The sequence below is a fragment of the Accipiter gentilis genome, chromosome Z, assembly GCF_929443795.1.
Source record: "Accipiter gentilis chromosome Z, bAccGen1.1, whole genome shotgun sequence".
NCBI classification, from domain to species: domain Eukaryota; kingdom Metazoa; phylum Chordata; class Aves; order Accipitriformes; family Accipitridae; genus Astur; species Astur gentilis.
In genome coordinates, this window is record NC_064919.1 from 15,134,050 (window position 1) to 15,152,861 (window position 18,812).

General features: G+C 39.8%; 1 protein-coding gene across 1 annotated transcript in view; it reads left to right on the forward strand.

Moving 5' to 3' along the window:
• TEK (TEK receptor tyrosine kinase) overlaps positions 1 to 18,812 on the forward strand; it is a 41,188-nt gene that overhangs the window by 13,640 nt on the left and 8,736 nt on the right. Inside the window, exons 3-14 of the mRNA XM_049794882.1 lie at positions 4,175 to 4,285; positions 7,793 to 7,945; positions 9,641 to 9,772; positions 10,978 to 11,118; positions 11,839 to 11,967; positions 13,012 to 13,166; positions 13,439 to 13,580; positions 13,957 to 14,118; positions 14,965 to 15,099; positions 15,853 to 16,146; positions 17,481 to 17,780; positions 18,277 to 18,434. Coding sequence (XP_049650839.1) covers positions 4,175 to 4,285; positions 7,793 to 7,945; positions 9,641 to 9,772; positions 10,978 to 11,118; positions 11,839 to 11,967; positions 13,012 to 13,166; positions 13,439 to 13,580; positions 13,957 to 14,118; positions 14,965 to 15,099; positions 15,853 to 16,146; positions 17,481 to 17,780; positions 18,277 to 18,434 — 2,012 coding nt within the window. The remainder of the gene's footprint in view (positions 1 to 4,174; positions 4,286 to 7,792; positions 7,946 to 9,640; positions 9,773 to 10,977; positions 11,119 to 11,838; positions 11,968 to 13,011; positions 13,167 to 13,438; positions 13,581 to 13,956; positions 14,119 to 14,964; positions 15,100 to 15,852; positions 16,147 to 17,480; positions 17,781 to 18,276; positions 18,435 to 18,812) is intronic.

Here is an 18,812-nt window from a genome sequence, read left to right on the forward strand (position 1 = left end):
TCCAAGCTACAGTTAGTGTATATTTGTTTCTTTTATTATGGGAACGTTAGAAGCAAGGTTGGCTTATGTTTTCTCTGACCCAATGTGGTCTTTTAAGTGTTGGATGGATCACCAAGAAAGCTCTGCAGATGCAGGCTGACAACTCCATTGTTTCAAAGTAGGCTGCAATGAGGAGGAGATAAGACAACAGTCCATGGAAAGTCAATGTGACCCTGTGGCAGAATGCTTGTGAGCTGAGCACACCTCTGGCTGTCCTGTAGAAAAACCTCCATGGGTGGAAGAATGTCTTCTGAATCAATTATTTTTTTGCACTTGGTATCTGTGGACCTAGGAGCAGAGAATTTAACGTAATCAAACTTTTGAGAGATTCCTATGTGACAGAAGTTGTTCTAACCAGAAGTAACACAACATTCACACCAGCGGTAGGTAGGTTTCTTTGAATAATTTCTGGGTTTGAATCCATTTCTCAGATTTTCTCTGCAAAAGCTTACACTGACAACATTTGGGCTAGCAACTCGTCGGTGAACACTTGTAATATAATCAGGCTAGGTGGGTGAGAAAGAGGCTTAACAAAAATTCCCAAAGCTGTTAAAGTACAGAAAAAGAGGAAGAAGAGGTCAGTGAGGGACTGTGAGGTTTGGCAAAGGATCTATAGTTGGAAAACAGGACTTTTTCCCCTTTACTGTTGTTGTCTGAATAATTTTAAAGACAGAATGTGTTTTTCAACACCAAAAATTGAGCAAGAGTTGAAATGTGCAGTTTCCCATTGAGGACACAAAAGGCATGGGAAGGAGCAGTACTTCTGAAGATCAAACCACTGTTCTGCAGCCTCGGGGCAAGAAGCCGCTGGAACACTCACTAAGAATTAATCATTTGGGTAGCACCACAGACTTTAGTGGGAACTGTCAACTGCCTGATTATGTATCCATTATCAGATATGCAGTTACAGTGAGGATTTTTGCTGCATAAAATGGAAAGACAACAGGTCCATTTTCCTGTTTTACTCTACACATGTGTCATTCTGAAAGCAACGAGTCCATTCTCCTGAATTCTTCATATTGTAGCATTATGGTTACACATGTAATATTCATACTTGTAATGAGAGGGAACAGAGTGATGCTTATACTGTATACAGTATCAATATCTAGAATAGAACAGTATATAGCCTGTTCTGCAGCTAGTCAAATAGAATTTACGCAGTTCTCTACACAATAAATGTGTATTTTCATATATATGATTGAGTTTCCCCCACAGAAACTCTCTAGAGCAGGCAAAGGGACAATAATGGAAATGCTAGTGACAGAGTTATGGCACTTGCCCTGCAACTCAGTTCATTATGTCTCTATAAGGAATTGGCACACTTGAGATATGAAATCATGAAATACAAGTCACAATCTAAAAATACATTGGAACTGAGCCCACCAGGGAGTGTACATTCCTTTCCATTGCAACAATACTCTGAAGAAAAAATCTTGTGGTTAAGCTAAATAACATAAAAGAAAAGAAAATGGGAATACAACAGTTTAATATCTTGTTAAAACAGTTAGTAATGCCTCACTAAATTTGGTCCAAAAATCACTGCAGCTGAAACACTTAGGATCATTTGTAACTAGCAATTCATTTTTGGGAAAGCTGTTGAATTTTCTTTTCCTAAATAGATCATTATTTTCACCATGCATTTGTTATTCATAAATAACTTCTAGCTTGGGAGCTGACAGTAAGTTGGGACTGCTTTCACGTTTTGTTTGCCTGTTTCTAATGAGATCTTCTTTCATTATTCTGTATTAGAAACCTCTGTTTCTCTGAGTTGTTAAGTTCAGATACCAGTGCCTAGGTAACATGGCAAATGCATGTTCTTAGTATCGTGCAGGAAGAGTCCTGCTGAAATTGATTGGATAGCACTTACAAAGGAATGAAAACACATGGCAGAGGCTCAGAGCATAAACACTAGAACTGCACAGGGGATGGAAATCCCATTCTGCAAAGAATTGTGACTTTTCAATAGCTGTCTTATTTCCAATCAGAAATAAAACATTAAAATGTCAAATTTCTCAAGGAAATAAAATTCTGGGAGAGAGGTTGGCTTGGATTGATAAAAATATCTTCATTTTTACTCAAATTTTCTTTCTTTAATTTTACATCGCATGACATAACACAATAGAAACATTTTGATTTTTAATTAAAATGCCATTCTGAAATGGAAGTATTAAAATGTTCTTTCCTCAAATATTGCAAGAATACTACCCTTTTTTCCCCCCTTGGATTTTACAAAATAATATTGTGGAGGTACTAATACAGTTTCAGCCTCATACAGACTTTGATGTAGCATTTACCCACTCATTTTTCACAGAACTATTCACATATAACAGAAAGTTCATTCATCATTTTTTCTCTGCTTTCTGATCCTATCACTGTGTATTTCTTTGCCAACAGATTTCAGCCGCAGACTCCAAATTTGTTTTCTGCAAACATTGGTATGAACCAAATTATACTTTATTGGCAGTTTTCTAAAAATGAACCAAGAAAAAGAGACATAAGTATGGATAAATGGCAATTTTTTATTAATGTTATCTAGCAGTTCATACTAACATGTGTATGTGTTCCTTAAGCAAAATATTCCCTGTGAAATAAAAGCAACTTGAACAGAAATGGAACCTGTGTAAATGCAGAGCCAACTAGGAGCATGAATGGCTCTTCAAGGATTCCTTTCAGCTGAGGCTCAGCTGGGTCTTTCTGTTGGAAAGGTCCCACTTACCTTGTTGGGGAGGCAGGTGGCAGCAGAAATGGGCTCCCAGGAGCTGAACAAAAACAAGACATAGGACAGATTTACCCAAGAGGAACTTGCACAAGAGGAACTCTAAGGCTAAACAGCCTCCAAAACAGAAGAGAAAAGGTACTGGTGAAAATCAATGCCTCACTCCCCTGGGTGCTCTGAAAGGGAAAGTACAAAGGTGTAACATTCTTACTCAGATAAAGAGCTGAATAGTTTGGAATTTAACTTTGCCTAGAAGTGTTTCTGAAATTTTTTTTGCCATAAGACTTATCAATGACAGTATGGCATAAAAACTCAGAGCTAAAAATGTTCAGAAAACCTGAATTTGTCTTCAAAAAGCTTCACAGCCTTCCCTTGGAACTTGGGAAGTTCCCTAGTTCCATAGGAACTAAATGAAAGGAAGTGTCCTTCTAACTTCTAACTTCTTTCTAAGTAATATTGCCATTAAAATTATCATTTCACCCGTTTCAAAAAGTACTATTTATCAAGGTTCTTCTGTTCCTTCCCCAATTATCTTCTAATCTTTTTTTCCACTAGTAATAATAAGGAAAAGGCAAAAATTTTGTGAAAATCCCTCTATCTACTACTTTGTTCTTTTTCTTAAATCAAGAACTATAAACAAATGTATAAAAGTACTTTTTTTGTTTAAGCAGGAAAATGAATTTCAATTTCCCAACTGGAAAATTGAAAAATATCACTAATCTAGCCAGTTCCTCCCACAGAATCTTTGTGTTAATTAAGCCACATTTTCAGATGAGAATATTTTGGTAAAAGTACTACTGGGTGTGAATATGTTTTTTTCTTTTTTTCTTAGTGCAAGCCAACACTTCACTATTTATACAGGGCATGGTGAACTAACACAAGCACAGACCTACTCTACCTTACTGCATCTCCCCCAGACCCTGCATGACTGTGGTGTCCTGAACTATCTTGACTGTTCTGCGTCATAAAGCTTAAACAGAAGAGAACTGAGTCACTCAGGGTATTTGCCAATGACAGCTAGTTCCCTACAATACATTTTCCAGTACTTTATCCAGTCTGCTTTAAAAATGTCACAAGGGATGAAGAAACTTGGGAAAATGTTTTGCAGCCAGTTGGAGCTCCTAGTTAGGAAGTGTTTCCAGTTACTCAGCCAAAATCCTTTTTTTTTTTTTTAATTTCATGCCCCAGGTTCTAGTGGCAGTCAGTTGTTTCAGGGTATAGGCGAGTCCTCTGTCATTGCCAAAACATAGAGTTGAGGTTGCTGGTGATAAAGAATCAGTGTGTGCTCTAAAGAAATGTAAATGTCAAAATCTGAGTCAGGGTCATACTGTAAACCGTTCTCAGCTTTCAGCCCAGAGACCAGATAGAGGCAATAAGTGCTGTTATTTATCCCACACTTCTGTGCTGTTCTGTTTTCAGCCTCATTCCACCCAGTGGCATTAACTGTTACAGCAAATAAGGGAGAGCATGTGAATATTTCTTTCATCAGAATGGCAGCCAAAGAGGAAGATGCAGTGATCTACAAAAATGGTAATTAACCTTTCTCTCTTGTCTTTTCTCTTCCTGCTATCATTGTCTTAGCCAAGTGCCATGTAACTGTTTTAGTCATTGGTGATGATGCCCATGCTGTGCAACTGGAGCAGACATAATTTGTCATGCATTTAATGTTCCTTAAAGGAGCCATTTGCCATATCCAATATATTGAGCTGACCTGTTTCTCTTCCACCATAATGCCAAATCCTCTGTTTATACCTTTGCTGTTTCTCATTTTTCTTTTTGACTTCCTTCTATATCCCCTCTTTTATGATACTCTTCAGGCTAAGAAATTAAGCACTAGTAATCTGCTATTAGAAAGGCAAAACTGTCAACAAAATCTAATCCTTATGTCATTCAACTACAAAAATTAGCCAGGTTGTAAAATTTACGACACCAACTTTTCTATCTAACATGTCACCTAAATCACATGTAACTCACTGTTCAGCTGTGTGTTGCTTCTGCTTGAGACTTGGAAGAATGTGCAGTTTGCCATCTACCTATTGTAGAAATGTAGTAAAATACTGGTCACTAAAACCCACAGTGCCTTCATACTTAATCAGAATGTTAGACCCCAACAAATTATATGTTGTGTGGAAAGCACATCTAATGTACTGGTCCATCTTTGTCTACTGATAGTCAAGCTTACAGTTTACTACCAGGAAATGGAGTAAATAGAGCAGAATGAGGCAAGGAAGTGTCAGCACACTGCAAAAGAATGCATGCAGTGGGTCAGTATCAACCCCAGTTACTGAATATTTGGAACACTTCTCTACAGACTGCAAGAGCAAAATAACAGAAAGGTGTCTTTTAAAAAGGCAAGATGCAAAGCAGAGTTTCTTAAAGACCTGTTTCTTAATTCTTCAGAGATTCAGCTATGGCAGCGCACAGTGGAGAATGTTTGCCATCACTTGTCCTTTCAGGATGCCCAGGGAAATTTTGTGATCTCCTGTCAGCATTTTCTCATACAAGAACCAGCTGGTATGTTGGAGCAGGAGTGCTTACATCATGGTGCTGCCTTAGCTGGGATTCCAGCTGGAAATTTGGCAAAACCCCTCAAATTAACCATGACTCTGGACAGTACGTCAAGTTCTCCACCTGCAATTACAGCTAAAATAGTATCCCTAAGGATTCCTGATACAGCAGCTGGCAAAGAAGAGAAAATAATTGTCCTGTTACATTTAACTGTTGCAGTCTTTCACTTGAGCCATTTACAGTACCACTTGCCCCTTGCAGACCCTCACAAAAGCTGTCTAGAGAATAAACCTGTTCTGCTAAACAAGATTGCTTTAAGATATTGGCATAACACATGTCATCCTGGAAATGAAACTACAGAAACTGAACCTTGCAAACAGACTGTGAGCATAAGGCTTTCTTAATACTTTGCTGCCAAGTTTGTTCTGCAGCTTGTAACTCAAGATAATAATAAAAAAAAGCCCCATCATTTCAGAACTAATCCCTTTCATTCTTTGCTCTTTTTCTTTGTCCCTGTTTTCTTGAAGAACTGTTATGTGTTGTCATGGACTAAACTGACCTAAGATCATTTTGCTGTTTTGGCTACCATCCTCAGAAAAGTTTTACGTTTCTAGGCTGCCCGAAATTTGACTATAGTCACATTGATAGTATTGTGTTATGTATGATCACAGACAGTAAAGGTTCTGCCTGACACTGCTTACCTTCTAAATTATTTCAGCAAAGTGAAAAAAGTTGTTTCATTATCACTGTAACTGTAAGGGGATGTAGAAGGTAAGGGCATTTGAATTTTGGGAGTATCATCTGGTTAATGGTCATTCAGCATAAAAGACTAAGACAAGAAACAAGAGAAGTAATAACTAGACACAGAAACCCTAAGAAGTAGCAGATGACAAAGTCAAAGGGCAGAGCTGTACAGCTTCTGAGGGCCACTGAGGGAACAATACAAAGCCCTGAGCACCTTCAGCCAGAGCTTTGTAGGCATAAGAAGCAGGAAACAGGATTATCATGGGTCTCAGAGGGAAAGAATAAGCATATTATGGCATGATTGAGGGGGACCGCGAGCATGTGTGGAATAATGGGATATTTAGAGGCAGAGCCAAACAGGAGAAAGGGAGGGCTCAAAGTGAACAGCAAAGCAACAAGCATGGGAAAAAGGGGCAGGAGGCAGGTGGAAGTTGCCACTGCTCTCGCCAAGCTCTGCAATACAGTTGGTCCGATCTTATTAAACTCTATTCTTAATTGTTCTTCAACATAAGTGTGCTCTCTGCCTCATACGCATGTGTATAATCTGCTAGTGACCATCAGTCCAGACTAGAAGGCACAACAGTTTTGACTCCTAGCAACTGGAAACATATGTCAGGTGTCAAAGCATCTTATATGCTGGCCAGCAACCAGAGGGACTAAATGTCAGGGACCCATGTGACTCTGTGTGTGTGTGACACTAGTAAATTTCAAGCCAGGCTAACCAGCAAGTAGGATAAGGGGTCTGAGAGCCAGCTATTAGAAAGACTGTAGGTCCAGGCCAGCTAAGACGCAGTTTGGGGTGTGTGAGTATATGAGATCTGCCAGCAAGCCCGACTAGCTGGCAAATGAGAATAGGATTAGGCTGGCTGGGTGTTCATGTGTTTGTGAGTCCTATGTTCACATGCAGTAGTACCTGTAAAGGCACAGTTCGGCTGTGTGCATTTCTTGGTGGCTGGCTTTGTTGGTACAGTGTGTGTGAGAATGTGCACGTATGTTTTGATGATAGCTGGCTGGACTTGGCATTAGCCGACTGCAGCAGCCTTGCTCTAACAGACTAGAGTGGAGGGACTCCCCGGGGTCCTGAAGTCCACTGGAGGCAGCTTGTCTTTGACAGCAACCAATGTTCAAATGTTATTACTTGGTGATACAGAGCAATGGGAGAAGACCAAATGCTATATTGCCTTACTCATCAAGCAGGTATGACCAACTGTAGCAAACCTAGAATAACACAGATAAGCTCCCTTGGTGAAAAAAAGCAGAGGAGACAGAAACATGTTAAGTCTGGGAAGAAAAGATAAAGCTGTGCTGTCTTCTTCGTGCTTTGGCCTGCTAAGTAAATTGTTGTGCTACCCAGATTAAATAGGACCTGGCTGGCATTTGCTGTTTGATTCCTCCCAGCCACACTAGACTTCTTACAGATTGACACCCCTCACTTCAGGAAAGGCTAGTAAACAAAACATACACTTTTAACCACTAGTGCAGTTACTCTTAACCACTGGTGTGGTTATTCTTAGCAACATTCCTGTAAAGTAACACTGAACACGAAGTTGTTTGTCACGTTCATCTACTAAATCTCCTCAAGATCTAGCTTCCTTTTTACTTGCACCTCTCCAGTTATCAAAAACTAGTATAGCTAAAAAGCTGTTAGCAAATTCATAACTAATAAACAGATACTGCTGCTTAGCTCATCCCAAGCTGTCCTTCCTCAGTAACCAATGCAAACTCACTTTTCTCTGTAGAGGGTGAATGGCTTCTGTATGTTGTATCTGTATGCTCCTTCCCCAGGTTCCTTCATCCACTCTGTGCCCAGGCATGAAGTGCCAGGGGAGCTGGAAGTCTCCTATCCTCAAGTTCAACCACAGGATGCAGGGGTTTACTCTGCTAGATATATAGGAGGAAACCTCTTTACTTCTGCTTACACAAGGCTTATTGTAAGACGTAAGTTCCATTAATGTGTGCTGATGATTAATTGTTTAAAGTCACAATGAATCTGAATGAAACTTACACTGTGCCCAAATAAGGGCCAAAATCTTTCTTGGCATAATTTGCCATCAGATTACGTCAGATGAAAATTTTTTTCCCAAGGATCTTTGGTACAAGCTGATACTATTTAAGCAGCTAAGAGCAAAGAAAAATTCAGATTTAGTTTCAATTCATCTTAGCTATTTCCAGGACAGCTAGCTTTTTTCTCAGCACCTCAGCTTTTCAAACACCACGTAAGTGTGAATGAAGAAGGTGGCACTGAGTGTCCCATGAGTATGAGATGTGGGTCTGAGCACAAAATAGGAATTTTCAAATATCTCTGTTGTCTATGGTGGGCTATATCCAAACTCCATTTATCCTAAGATTTATCATCTTTAGCATACATTATTGTAATTTCACAAACTGGTAAAACTCCTGGGACATAGTCTGGGATAGTGGTAGGGAGCACAGTAACAATACAGAGAATGCAGGATTACATACCACTGCTCAAACACATGTCCTGTTTTTCTTTGAATTAGCATTACAGACACACACTGATGATTTTTAGAAGAGCTTTTTTTTAAGCATCCACATGTAAGAATTTCATTGTGGAAGAAGGAGGAGATAGATCTCCAAGTGCCATGTTGATTCATTAAATATTTGCTGAAATCTGAAAAAGCTGATCCAAGTCTGGATTACTCAGTTTTAGCAAGCCTACCTCAGGACTTTGCCGTTTATTATCTTCTCAGTCCTAGCTTTACACTAGAGGGAGTTATGAAGGTCAGTTTCTGTGACATAAGAAAAATTGTTACAAAAAAAATACTGAAAATTACTGAGTCTTCTCAGCTCCCACTGATTTTAAAAGCACCTCAAAGAATTTTGCATCTTGTAGGGACAGATTAAGCATTTGCGTGATGAAGCCATATATACTTATTCAGAGCTTGAGCTCCACTTCGATTAAATGAGTATCAAAACTCTCACTGGCAAGATTAATGGTAGTAGTATCTTTTTAAATTATGAAGTGGGAAAGAAAATCATGACAGGTGTTAAAACAACTGATTGCTCTTAGTCCATTTATTCCAGAAACAGGTCACCAGTTGATTAATCCTTGTTATAAAGACCTAGTGAAGACAGTAAAGATACAACAGATGTGAACCCAATCTAATGAGCTTTCAAGAAAAATAATGATACAGAAAAAAATCATGCCTTCCCAAATGCTGGTACAATGCCAGTGACGCCAAGCTTGGTCCTGCTGACATACTACCAGCACAGCCAGCTCCACGTGAAGTCTGAACCTTTTGTAGGTCTTGGATCCCTGCTACAAGAATAGAAATCTTAAATATAACATCTTTATCTTCTTCCAAACTTACTCTTACAGACTGAAAAAACTATCTCTAGCTTCAAAAAAGGAAGACTTTTTCAGTTCCTTCCTTGAAGATGTTACTTAGTATTACTGCGTACTATGCAGCAGTTTTGATCCAGAAATAGAGGCACTTCCACAATGCAAAAAGTGATTCCTTACCTTAGGTCAGTTGGCTGGGGTTTTGGGATGTCCATATGGATCATATTTTTATGTATTTTACTGTTTGTCTTTATTAAAAAGAATTTTACTACTTGATTGGTTAGTGAATAAGAAGACAACAAATATGCCATTATATTTTTCCATAAAAGGATGTGAAGCTCAGAAATGGGGCCCTTCCTGTAGCTCCCACTGCCCTTCCTGCACAAACAATGGCATTTGTCATGAAGATACTGGGGAATGCATCTGTCCTCCAGGTTTTATGGGAAAAACATGTGAGAAAGGTAAGCAAATATTATTTTCACAGATTGCTTATTAATTAGTTGTCAGTAGTAGAAGTTGGCAGATTATTGAGGGAAGCATCAAATGGAGTAGCCTTGTTTTACTCTTTATAGCTTTAGCATTTACAGCTGATGCTGGAGACAGGACAGTGCTGGGTAAGACAAACACTGAATTAGTAAGGCTGTTCTTGTAGCTGTGACTTAACTTCTCCCTCTCTTCTCCTAGTAGAGATTATATTGCTAAGGAAGATGAATGTTTCCAATTCTTCTTGATCAATATGCACTTGGACAGAGTGCTAGATAATCTCACCTAGGCTCCTTTTCCCACAAGAGACTGGACCAGATGATCTTTTGAGCTCCCTTCCAACCTAGGCTATTCTCTGATTCCCCTGAAATCAGTATGCTCAAAGCTACAGACTGACTGTTAAATGCACAGTAGAATAGGAGATCTTAAGGATACACTGGCACTGGAAAATGAAGCCATGTGTTAGAGATTCCCTGGCTACTTCTGAACAAGCTGCTAATGTGCTCACAGGGTGGTTTGTTTCTTGGGTGGGCATATCAACAGTATATGTCTGTGCATATCAACAGTATATGTCTGTGCATATCTGTGTCTGTGACAATTAGTTTGGATTCTGGAAGAATTATAGCAGACATCACATTGCTCTGATCCTTCCAAGCAACTTCCAGGTTCAATGCTAAATATGTATCCTAATATTTTGACTGAATTGCAGCGCTGCAAATACTATAGCTAAGCTATTGGAATTGTTGACATGTGAACGACGCTAATGTAGCACTGATCTTATCAGAAAAGCAAAGCCTTGAGGTTGGCAGTTTCATATGCACTGACCTCTAAGAAGAATATTTGGTTTTCATGGCACTGTTTGTCCATTTTATATTGAAAAGGCTTACAAAGAGGATTTACTGCTGAAGCTTTGTCCCCACATATCCAAAGCAATGGGTGCTTTGCTGATGGATCCTCACACAGGAGAAAGTTAAGTTTGATTCTGCTGCCTGAACTTAATCATTAGTGCAGCCGTGGCTTAAGTTGTTATGGATGTTAATATATCTGGTGTCTGAATGGTAAAAAATGCTAATTTTTATTTTAATTCATGTGTTCTGTTGTCTAAAGCTGTGTCATTAGAAGCATTAGCTCTTTTGTGGACTTAATGTTATTGGGCTATTCTTCCCCTCTCTCTCTTTAATAGCTTGTGGAGCCAACACATTTGGCAAAACATGTGAAGAGAGCTGTAAAGAAAACTATGGCTGCAGAAACTATATGTTCTGTCTACCAGATCCATATGGTTGTTCTTGTGCCACAGGATGGATGGGACTGGAATGTGATAAAGGTATAGTAAAAGATATGAGGAATGGTGGAGTCCTTAGTGTGCTACACATAGGCAATATAGAAGGGAACTGACAGAGAAGTATAAAAGACAGGATTTTTTACATTCTATAAAAGAGGGATAATATTTACCCATCTCAGAGGACCATGTCAGATTTTCAGAAGGAGGACATGGTAAAGTTGAAAAGTATTCAAATTATTCTGAAAAATGAATTGACATTCTACTGAGACGTTAAAAATGCTCTAACAGCTACAGTCCTGCTGTATTTCTACAAGTCAAACGGAGCAATTCAGTGCCAAACATATATCCATTGCTGAGCAATACTGAGCATAATCAGCCTTGTTCATTTCAATTAGACTGGAGTCTCTTTGGGACACAAAGCACGTCTTCCTTTGTGAATATGTGCCATCTTGTTCAATGGTGGCATAACTCTGATGAAGACTTTGGACACTACCACAGTGTAAGTAAGTGAAGTGCTAAAGAAGCTTCCACATTGGCATCTAGTCTACAAATGACCGGCACAGATACAAATGTCATCTATGTTTTTGATATTAGTGGGTTCTCAGGCTGCTCTGTGGATGATTTAGTGCTAATACATATAGTTTCAAACTCAACCCAACTGAGAGAACTAAAACCTACTGGAGAATTGATGCATGAGACTGAAAATTAATGGAAGACATTTTCTAGTACCTTTACACTAACTGGAAACACGTGTACTTGCAGAATGCAAACCTGGTTTTTATGGGTCGGATTGCAAACTCAAATGTAATTGTCACAATCGAGGGACATGCGACAGATTTAAGGGCTGCATCTGCTCCATTGGATGGCATGGTCTGCAATGTGAAAAAGAAGGTAAAGCAAGGTAACACGGTAGTAAATGGCTTTTCCCAGTGTAACTGAAGCAGGTCTTCATGTTGGTACATCATTACCACTCCAGGCTGGTATCCTTGCTCTGCCAATTACATTCCAGGAGCCCAGACGCTTATGTACCTCTTTATTGCAATACAGTATTTTTAAGCCTCTGCCTCAAATGCTGCATCTAGCAGGCTGGAATGCTACCATTTCATGTGATTTTACTTTCAATAGAGGTAGATTTTCAAACCTTACTCCACAGGATTTAACATTGGCATTAATATCAATTACTGACAGAAGCTGCACATCCTACCTGCATGATCAGCTTTTGGACAGGCTCATGGTACTTTACCATTACCTACCTCTTATTCATCTGCATATACTCCTATACCACGTGCCTCATGATCAGAAATTGATTACTGAGACACCAGGACAACCCCAGAGTTTAAAACGGCTCTATCTCCCTGAGAGGGAGTTAAGCTTGCAAACCTGAAGATATCTCATTCAGAATCTTTGGATTCAGGCAAGCTTGGCACACAGTATTTTATAAGATGCACTCAGCATCTATTATTTCTGCTTGATGAATAAAGTGACAAATCCACTGTTAACTTTTAAAAGCTTTCAAGTGCAAAAACAAGTAGACAAATAAGATTGTGATCTAATGAGCCAAACTATATAGTTGTGATCTGACTGGTCTCTTAAACAGACAAAATGGAAAGCAAATAGATACTGTACATTCAGTACAAAGTGTGTGCACAATCTTGCCATAGCTACACTATCTGTGCTTAGAATGTCATCGAGGATGAGAGGGGAGGGGACAAGAAAGAAGACTGGACACAGGGCTTGTTCCTTCTCACATGGTATTTACACTGATGTAACAGTGCTGAATTTGGTAAGCGTGATCCTTGCACATGCCCACATGAGTGAAGGGAGAACCAGACACCTATGATGCCTGTGCTCATTGTACACCTAAACTTGTTTTGGTGCCGCCTTTTTAAAGTTCTGTTTGAAGGCTAATATTAAAATACTATATATCTTCTGTAGGTTCAGCAGATCTTTCACCTCAGATAGAAAACTTACTAGATCCTGTAGAACTCAATTCTGGTGTCGAGTTCAAGCCTTTTTGTATAGCAACTGGGATACCACTTCCTAAATCTGAAGAATTTAAACTTTTGAAGCAAGATGGAACTGTCCTAAGGGTAGGCTCCTGATTAGTTGCTTCCTGTTATTTCTGATGTTTATATTGACTTCATCTGTAGCTAATGCACACTATGGTTTTCAAGCATAATGTGAAATTGCAATATTCTGAGATACCTCATGAGCACATGTGAAACTATGGAATTGGCCATTGTACACCCTTTCTATTGATATCACTGAACTCTGGATAAGTTCCTAAACTGTGAGAAATTGTCATGGGAATATTCCTAAATACCCACATTTTTCAGGCCCTGTATGTCTTCTGTCATTTCAGCCTGCCCTAATTGTTACCAGTAATCGCTCTGAAGCCATGTTTACAATTAATCGAGTCCAGCCCCGAGATACAGGAACCTGGGTCTGCAGTGTGCAGACAGTAGCAGGAATGGCAGAGAAACCATTTCAAGTTACAGTCAAAGGTAAAAGCATGAATCTTTTCAAATGCCTTTGCCTCTCTACTTTTAAGGGCAGCTTTATACTCTAACATGGCAGAGCTTTCTGTTCTCTGCATGGCAGGAAATGTCCGAATATCTACAGTCAGAATATGAACAGAAACCCTTTATAAGCAACATACTAATTATGTGTATTGACAAAATAAGTGTGATGATAAGGATTAGAAGAAAACCCAAGGGTCTTTTGAAAGATTGAAACTGTCAGCGTTATGGTGTAAACCCCTCTCTACTTCGTAAGAGTTGTGAAGAACATCTCCCATTTTCCTGTAGATCTAGGAAGATTTCAGAGTTTTACTGACATAGGGAATTAAAAGGCTGGTTTAATACTTGCATTCTTGCTCAGTTCCTCCTGTGCCACAGTATGCCCCAAGGCTGACAGACAGTGGACATAATTTTCTCATAATTAATATCAATGCTGAGTCACATCTTGGAGATGGACCTGTTGTGTCAACAAAGCTCCTGTACAAGCCAGCAAAACGTTATCAGTCCTGGATGTCTGTGGAAGGTAAGAGAAAAATCTTCAATTCCCTTAAACACAAACTTCAGCTGCATGCTGAAACATACTGTGGTATCTGCTCATGACTAGACTCAAAAGACTCTACAATGCATAGAAGTAAAATCTTTTATGACTGGACACGTGAATCTCTGTGTATCACTATGTATAATGTTAATGTGGATGTGGTACACCAACAGTAGTCAAGAGTGTGTATTCAGTTTTCAGCAACTAAAATGTTCTATCCTCCTTCCTTAAGACAAACAGTACTCAATGTTGGGCCCAGCTGTTGAAAATTCATGTAAACATGTAAACAGCAGGTTTTCAAAAGCTGTGAGCAGTATGGAGGCATGCTGTAGCATCCACAATCTTCCATTGTGTCTATTGTGTCCTCTGGTGAGACAAAAATCTTACCTAAATATTTATCAGGAATGGTACGGGCAAAATGAAGCCTTCTTGTGAGTTAGATGATCTCTTCCAGCCCTGTTTTAACATTTTATGCAAGACCTAAAATATTATAGGAAGCATTAACAGGAACTTTAATAAGTAACAAACAACTGTTGTTACTAATTCAGGATAACCCAAGATCCATGTACACAATACCTGCTGCCTAAGCAACCAGTCTTGTTCTGTCCTGAAGGAAGGGCAGACAGAAACATTCTTTGGGCTGGGTTGGAGCTCAACTTAAAAATAAGTATTTTATACTCATAAATAGTTTATCTTAGTGAATCGGGAACAAAAGAAGAGCCTGAGTATCTGACCTTCCATGGTTATTGGTTCAGGAATATTTTCCAAACCTTTTCTTCCATAACATTTTTCAGCATGGTCTATGGCTTTACTTTCTCCTTTTGTTGTCAGTAAAAGGCACAACCAAAAGACTGGACAATCTGGAACCAAAAACAGAGTATCAGTTCTGTGTTCAGCTGAGTCGGCAAGGGGAAGGTGGGGAAGGCCATCCTGGACCACAGGCTAGCTTCACCACAGCTGCGCTTGGTAAGTTGTCATCTTGGCTTTCTACAAAAGGGCTGTTTCAGCTGCTTTTCTCTGTGGTCTGATCCCTGATCTCTGCCAGAGGACTTTCATTTGAGCAAAGAAGGCTGGACCTGAAAACTATGTAGAGTTTTTCAAAATAATCTCAGGCAAAGAAAAAAAAGAAAGAAAAAAAAAAAAAAACCAAAACAGAGGTAAAGAAAACTATAAAAAGGCAGAGCTGTTATTCTGCCTGATTTATATCTGGGGGATCTGGGAAAGGAAAATGTACATATTTTGGCTGGCTATGCAGCAGAGTTGGAGATACAAATCACTTCTTTGCACGCTAGTCCTTCCTCCAAATACTAGATCAGGACTTCCTTTTAGCATTATATCAGTTTAAAAATGAAGATGTCTGAACAAGCAGAAAGTCCACTGAGGATACAACCCAAACTGAATAGAGGCATAGAAAATAAATGAGGATTGCACCAGGAATTATCTAATGAGAGCAACAGAGCTGGCTTCTCACATCTAAAAAGTGCGTCTGCAACCTCAGCTCAGTGAAGAGACATTTTTGTTGACACAACAGCTGTTGATAAGATACTTTGGGACTATCAACACCTCTTAAGTGTAATTTCTGCCAAACTGAGTGGGGTGGTGGGGAGAAATATGTCACTCTATAGCTAGGGCAAGTGGTTGGGAATAACTGGTACCCCTATTTTAGCTTGCATACCAGACATGAATTATTGTTCCCTGTCTCACTGTGGCTTTCCCAAGGTCTTCCTCCACCAGAAGGTCTCACTCTCTTTCCAAAAAGTATGACTTCACTGAATTTGTCATGGCATCCTTTAACACTGAGAGCAGAGGATGACATTCGTGTTGAGGTGGAAAGGAAGAGCGTAAACGACAATGGTGACGAGAGCAGCATTATTACTCAAGTGCCAGGAAATATGTCCACCCTGATCATTAAAGATCTTGAGCCTCGACAGCAATACATGTGCAGGGTACGGGTGAACACCAGGTCCCAAGGAGAATGGAGCAACTATCTGTATGCATGGACTTACAGTGACAGTAAGTAGCTGATTCACACCCTCCTGTTTAATTCTTCCTCTTTCCTCTAGTGGTCAGACTGATTGTCACTTAATGACTACATTAAATGTAATCCTTTGTACTGGTAACACTCAGTTCCTGATGCTCACTTATGGTTGTTATTACTATTATTATGAAGATAGCGTAGTGTCCAAAGAAATTCTTATGCTGGAAATTATCAGGAACTAACAATGAGTATATAAAAAGGCCGGGGGAGGGGACAAATTAAAAGCTTGGGAATTCACATCTTCATTTCAGTGCAGTTCAGTCTTCTGACACAGGTAGCATTTTTTTTCCTCCTCATAACGATGAACCCACAGAGTTCATTACTCCAAGCCCCTTTGTTACTCCAAAACCACACTCAGACCCTGCAATTGAGTTATGTCAATACAGAAATAATAAGCAGTTAAAGAAGGAAGAGAAGATACAATGCCAGGTAAAACCCTTGTGAGCAAAGAGTAAGTTAAGTGTGCTACATTGAAGACCAAGGACTGCCCTTGAATTCCCTGAGTGTGAGTAGTGTCCTTTCATAATGCTATAATAAATGCCCTATGTGAATGAAGTACCACCTGAACAGATGTCTATCTGAATGGCTGATGGGTGCCACTGCCCATACCACACACTGGAAAGGTGGGCTTCTTCCTCCTTACAGGTCATATGAGGAGGTCCTCACTGAGATCCTACCTATATTAACAGAAGTATCAATGGCAGTCATGAGACACTGCAGTTCCCTGAACTCTGACACTGAACTGCACTAAGAAAAACATAAAGGTACTCTTTCCCAGGAGAAGGTACTTACCTTAGTAGTTATTGGTGCATCCACAAGTCTAGCACTCACCCCTGCCGGTGGTTTTATGATTAAATTTGTGGCAATGGGGGTATCGATTTCCCTTCTTTCTAACAGCCTGTATCCTGACAGGGAATTGTTCCCTGAAGCAGTGAAAATATAGAACTTGGGAATCACACAGGAATGATGATTCAGTATAGAAGGAAATTAACACTTTCTGCATTAATCTGAAAGCAATCCTGTTGTTCTTGCATACAGCTCAGAGAATTCGTATCTTCATCCAAGGACAGGGGTATACTGAATGCCACTCCAACCTCTGCTGGAAGTGTAGAGTACTGCAATATGGGTGACGTGTGACAGCACATCAGGTTCATAAAACTACTGCATTCAGTTACCACACCACGTCAACAAAATTCTGATTCTGTTTAGCAGAGCGAAAGCACTGAGGAAAGTGTCTGGCTCACTGTGGGAAGGAAGAAGAGGTGGATGTACGCTCCAACGCTTTGCGTGTGTTTGTGTTTGTTTGCAGGAATCCCTCCTGCACCGTACAACATCAGGTTTTCTAACACCACAGACACATCCTCAGTCATCTCTTGGACAACCGCTGAGGGTCATTCCATCTCCTCCATCATCATCAGCTACAAAATTTATGGCAAGGCTGAGTACAACCACATCGATATTATCATAAAGAACACCAGCATTACTCAATACCATCTCAAGGGCCTTGAGCCAAACACTGTGTACCAGGTTCAGATTAATGCTCAGAACAACATTGGCTTGAGCAACCCAAACACATCATTTGAACTGAAGACTCTTCCAGAAGCTAAAGGTTGGTTATTCCAGCATGCTGGACTTGCACAAACCAGGGCCAGTGGTATAAACTAGTTAGCTAGGGCAAAGTCATAATATTATTATTTTAATATTAGTTTTCTTTTGCTGTTAATTTTGACACACAACACAGCATCACCAAAATCTGATTCATAGTTCACTGCATAGCATTGGTGAAGTGACAACATGCAACATTTGTGTGTATCCACTAGAAAGTGCCCAACAGCTCATAGATGAAAGGAGCTGCATACAGTAGGACTATTAGATCACTGAATGTGACCTCAGCTCTGCTCTGCCTGAATTCAGCAGGACCTGCAGGTGCTCATACATCTGAAAATCAGAGGATCCAATGTCTGCAACATTTTTGGAAAACAAAGGGATGTATCTCTATGTCTTTATCTAGTTTACAAGACAGGACTATTTAGCTATATATTGTTCATGGCTTTTTCAGAATTAGCTGGAAATAATGATGAACTTTTTATGTGCTTCCTCAACAGCTCCATATGAATCAAAAGGAGGCAAAATGCTGCTTATTGCTATACTTGGCTCTGCAGGGATGACCTGTGTAACAATTCTCCTGGCCTTTCTCATCATGCTGCAGTTAAAGCGAGCCAACTTCCAGCGCCGAATGGCTCAGGCTTTCCAAAATGTGGTGGTGGGTTTCCAGCTTTCCTGTGTCAGTGTCATTATTAATTTTGGCCCCATATTTTCCTGCTTTTTCCAATTCCTTTTCCTCAGCCTTCCCAAATACTGTCTTCTCTTCACGTGTGCAGTTAGTACTGTTGTTGTAAAGCTTCTCTGCTAGTGGCCCCAGAGCTAAAGCAATCACAGTTACAGACTCTGAGGTAGAAAACCTGACTTGAAAAAAGTTGCACACCATTTATCCTTCTCCCTTTTCTGCCTTGCCTCACCTGTGTATGAGAAGTACCAAGACAGACAGAATGGAGGACCCTCTTCTCCCCCTCCGAAGCTGTGCCTGATTTTGAAAACTACAATATATTTTAACATTGTTTTTGAGCATCAGCGGCTGCTC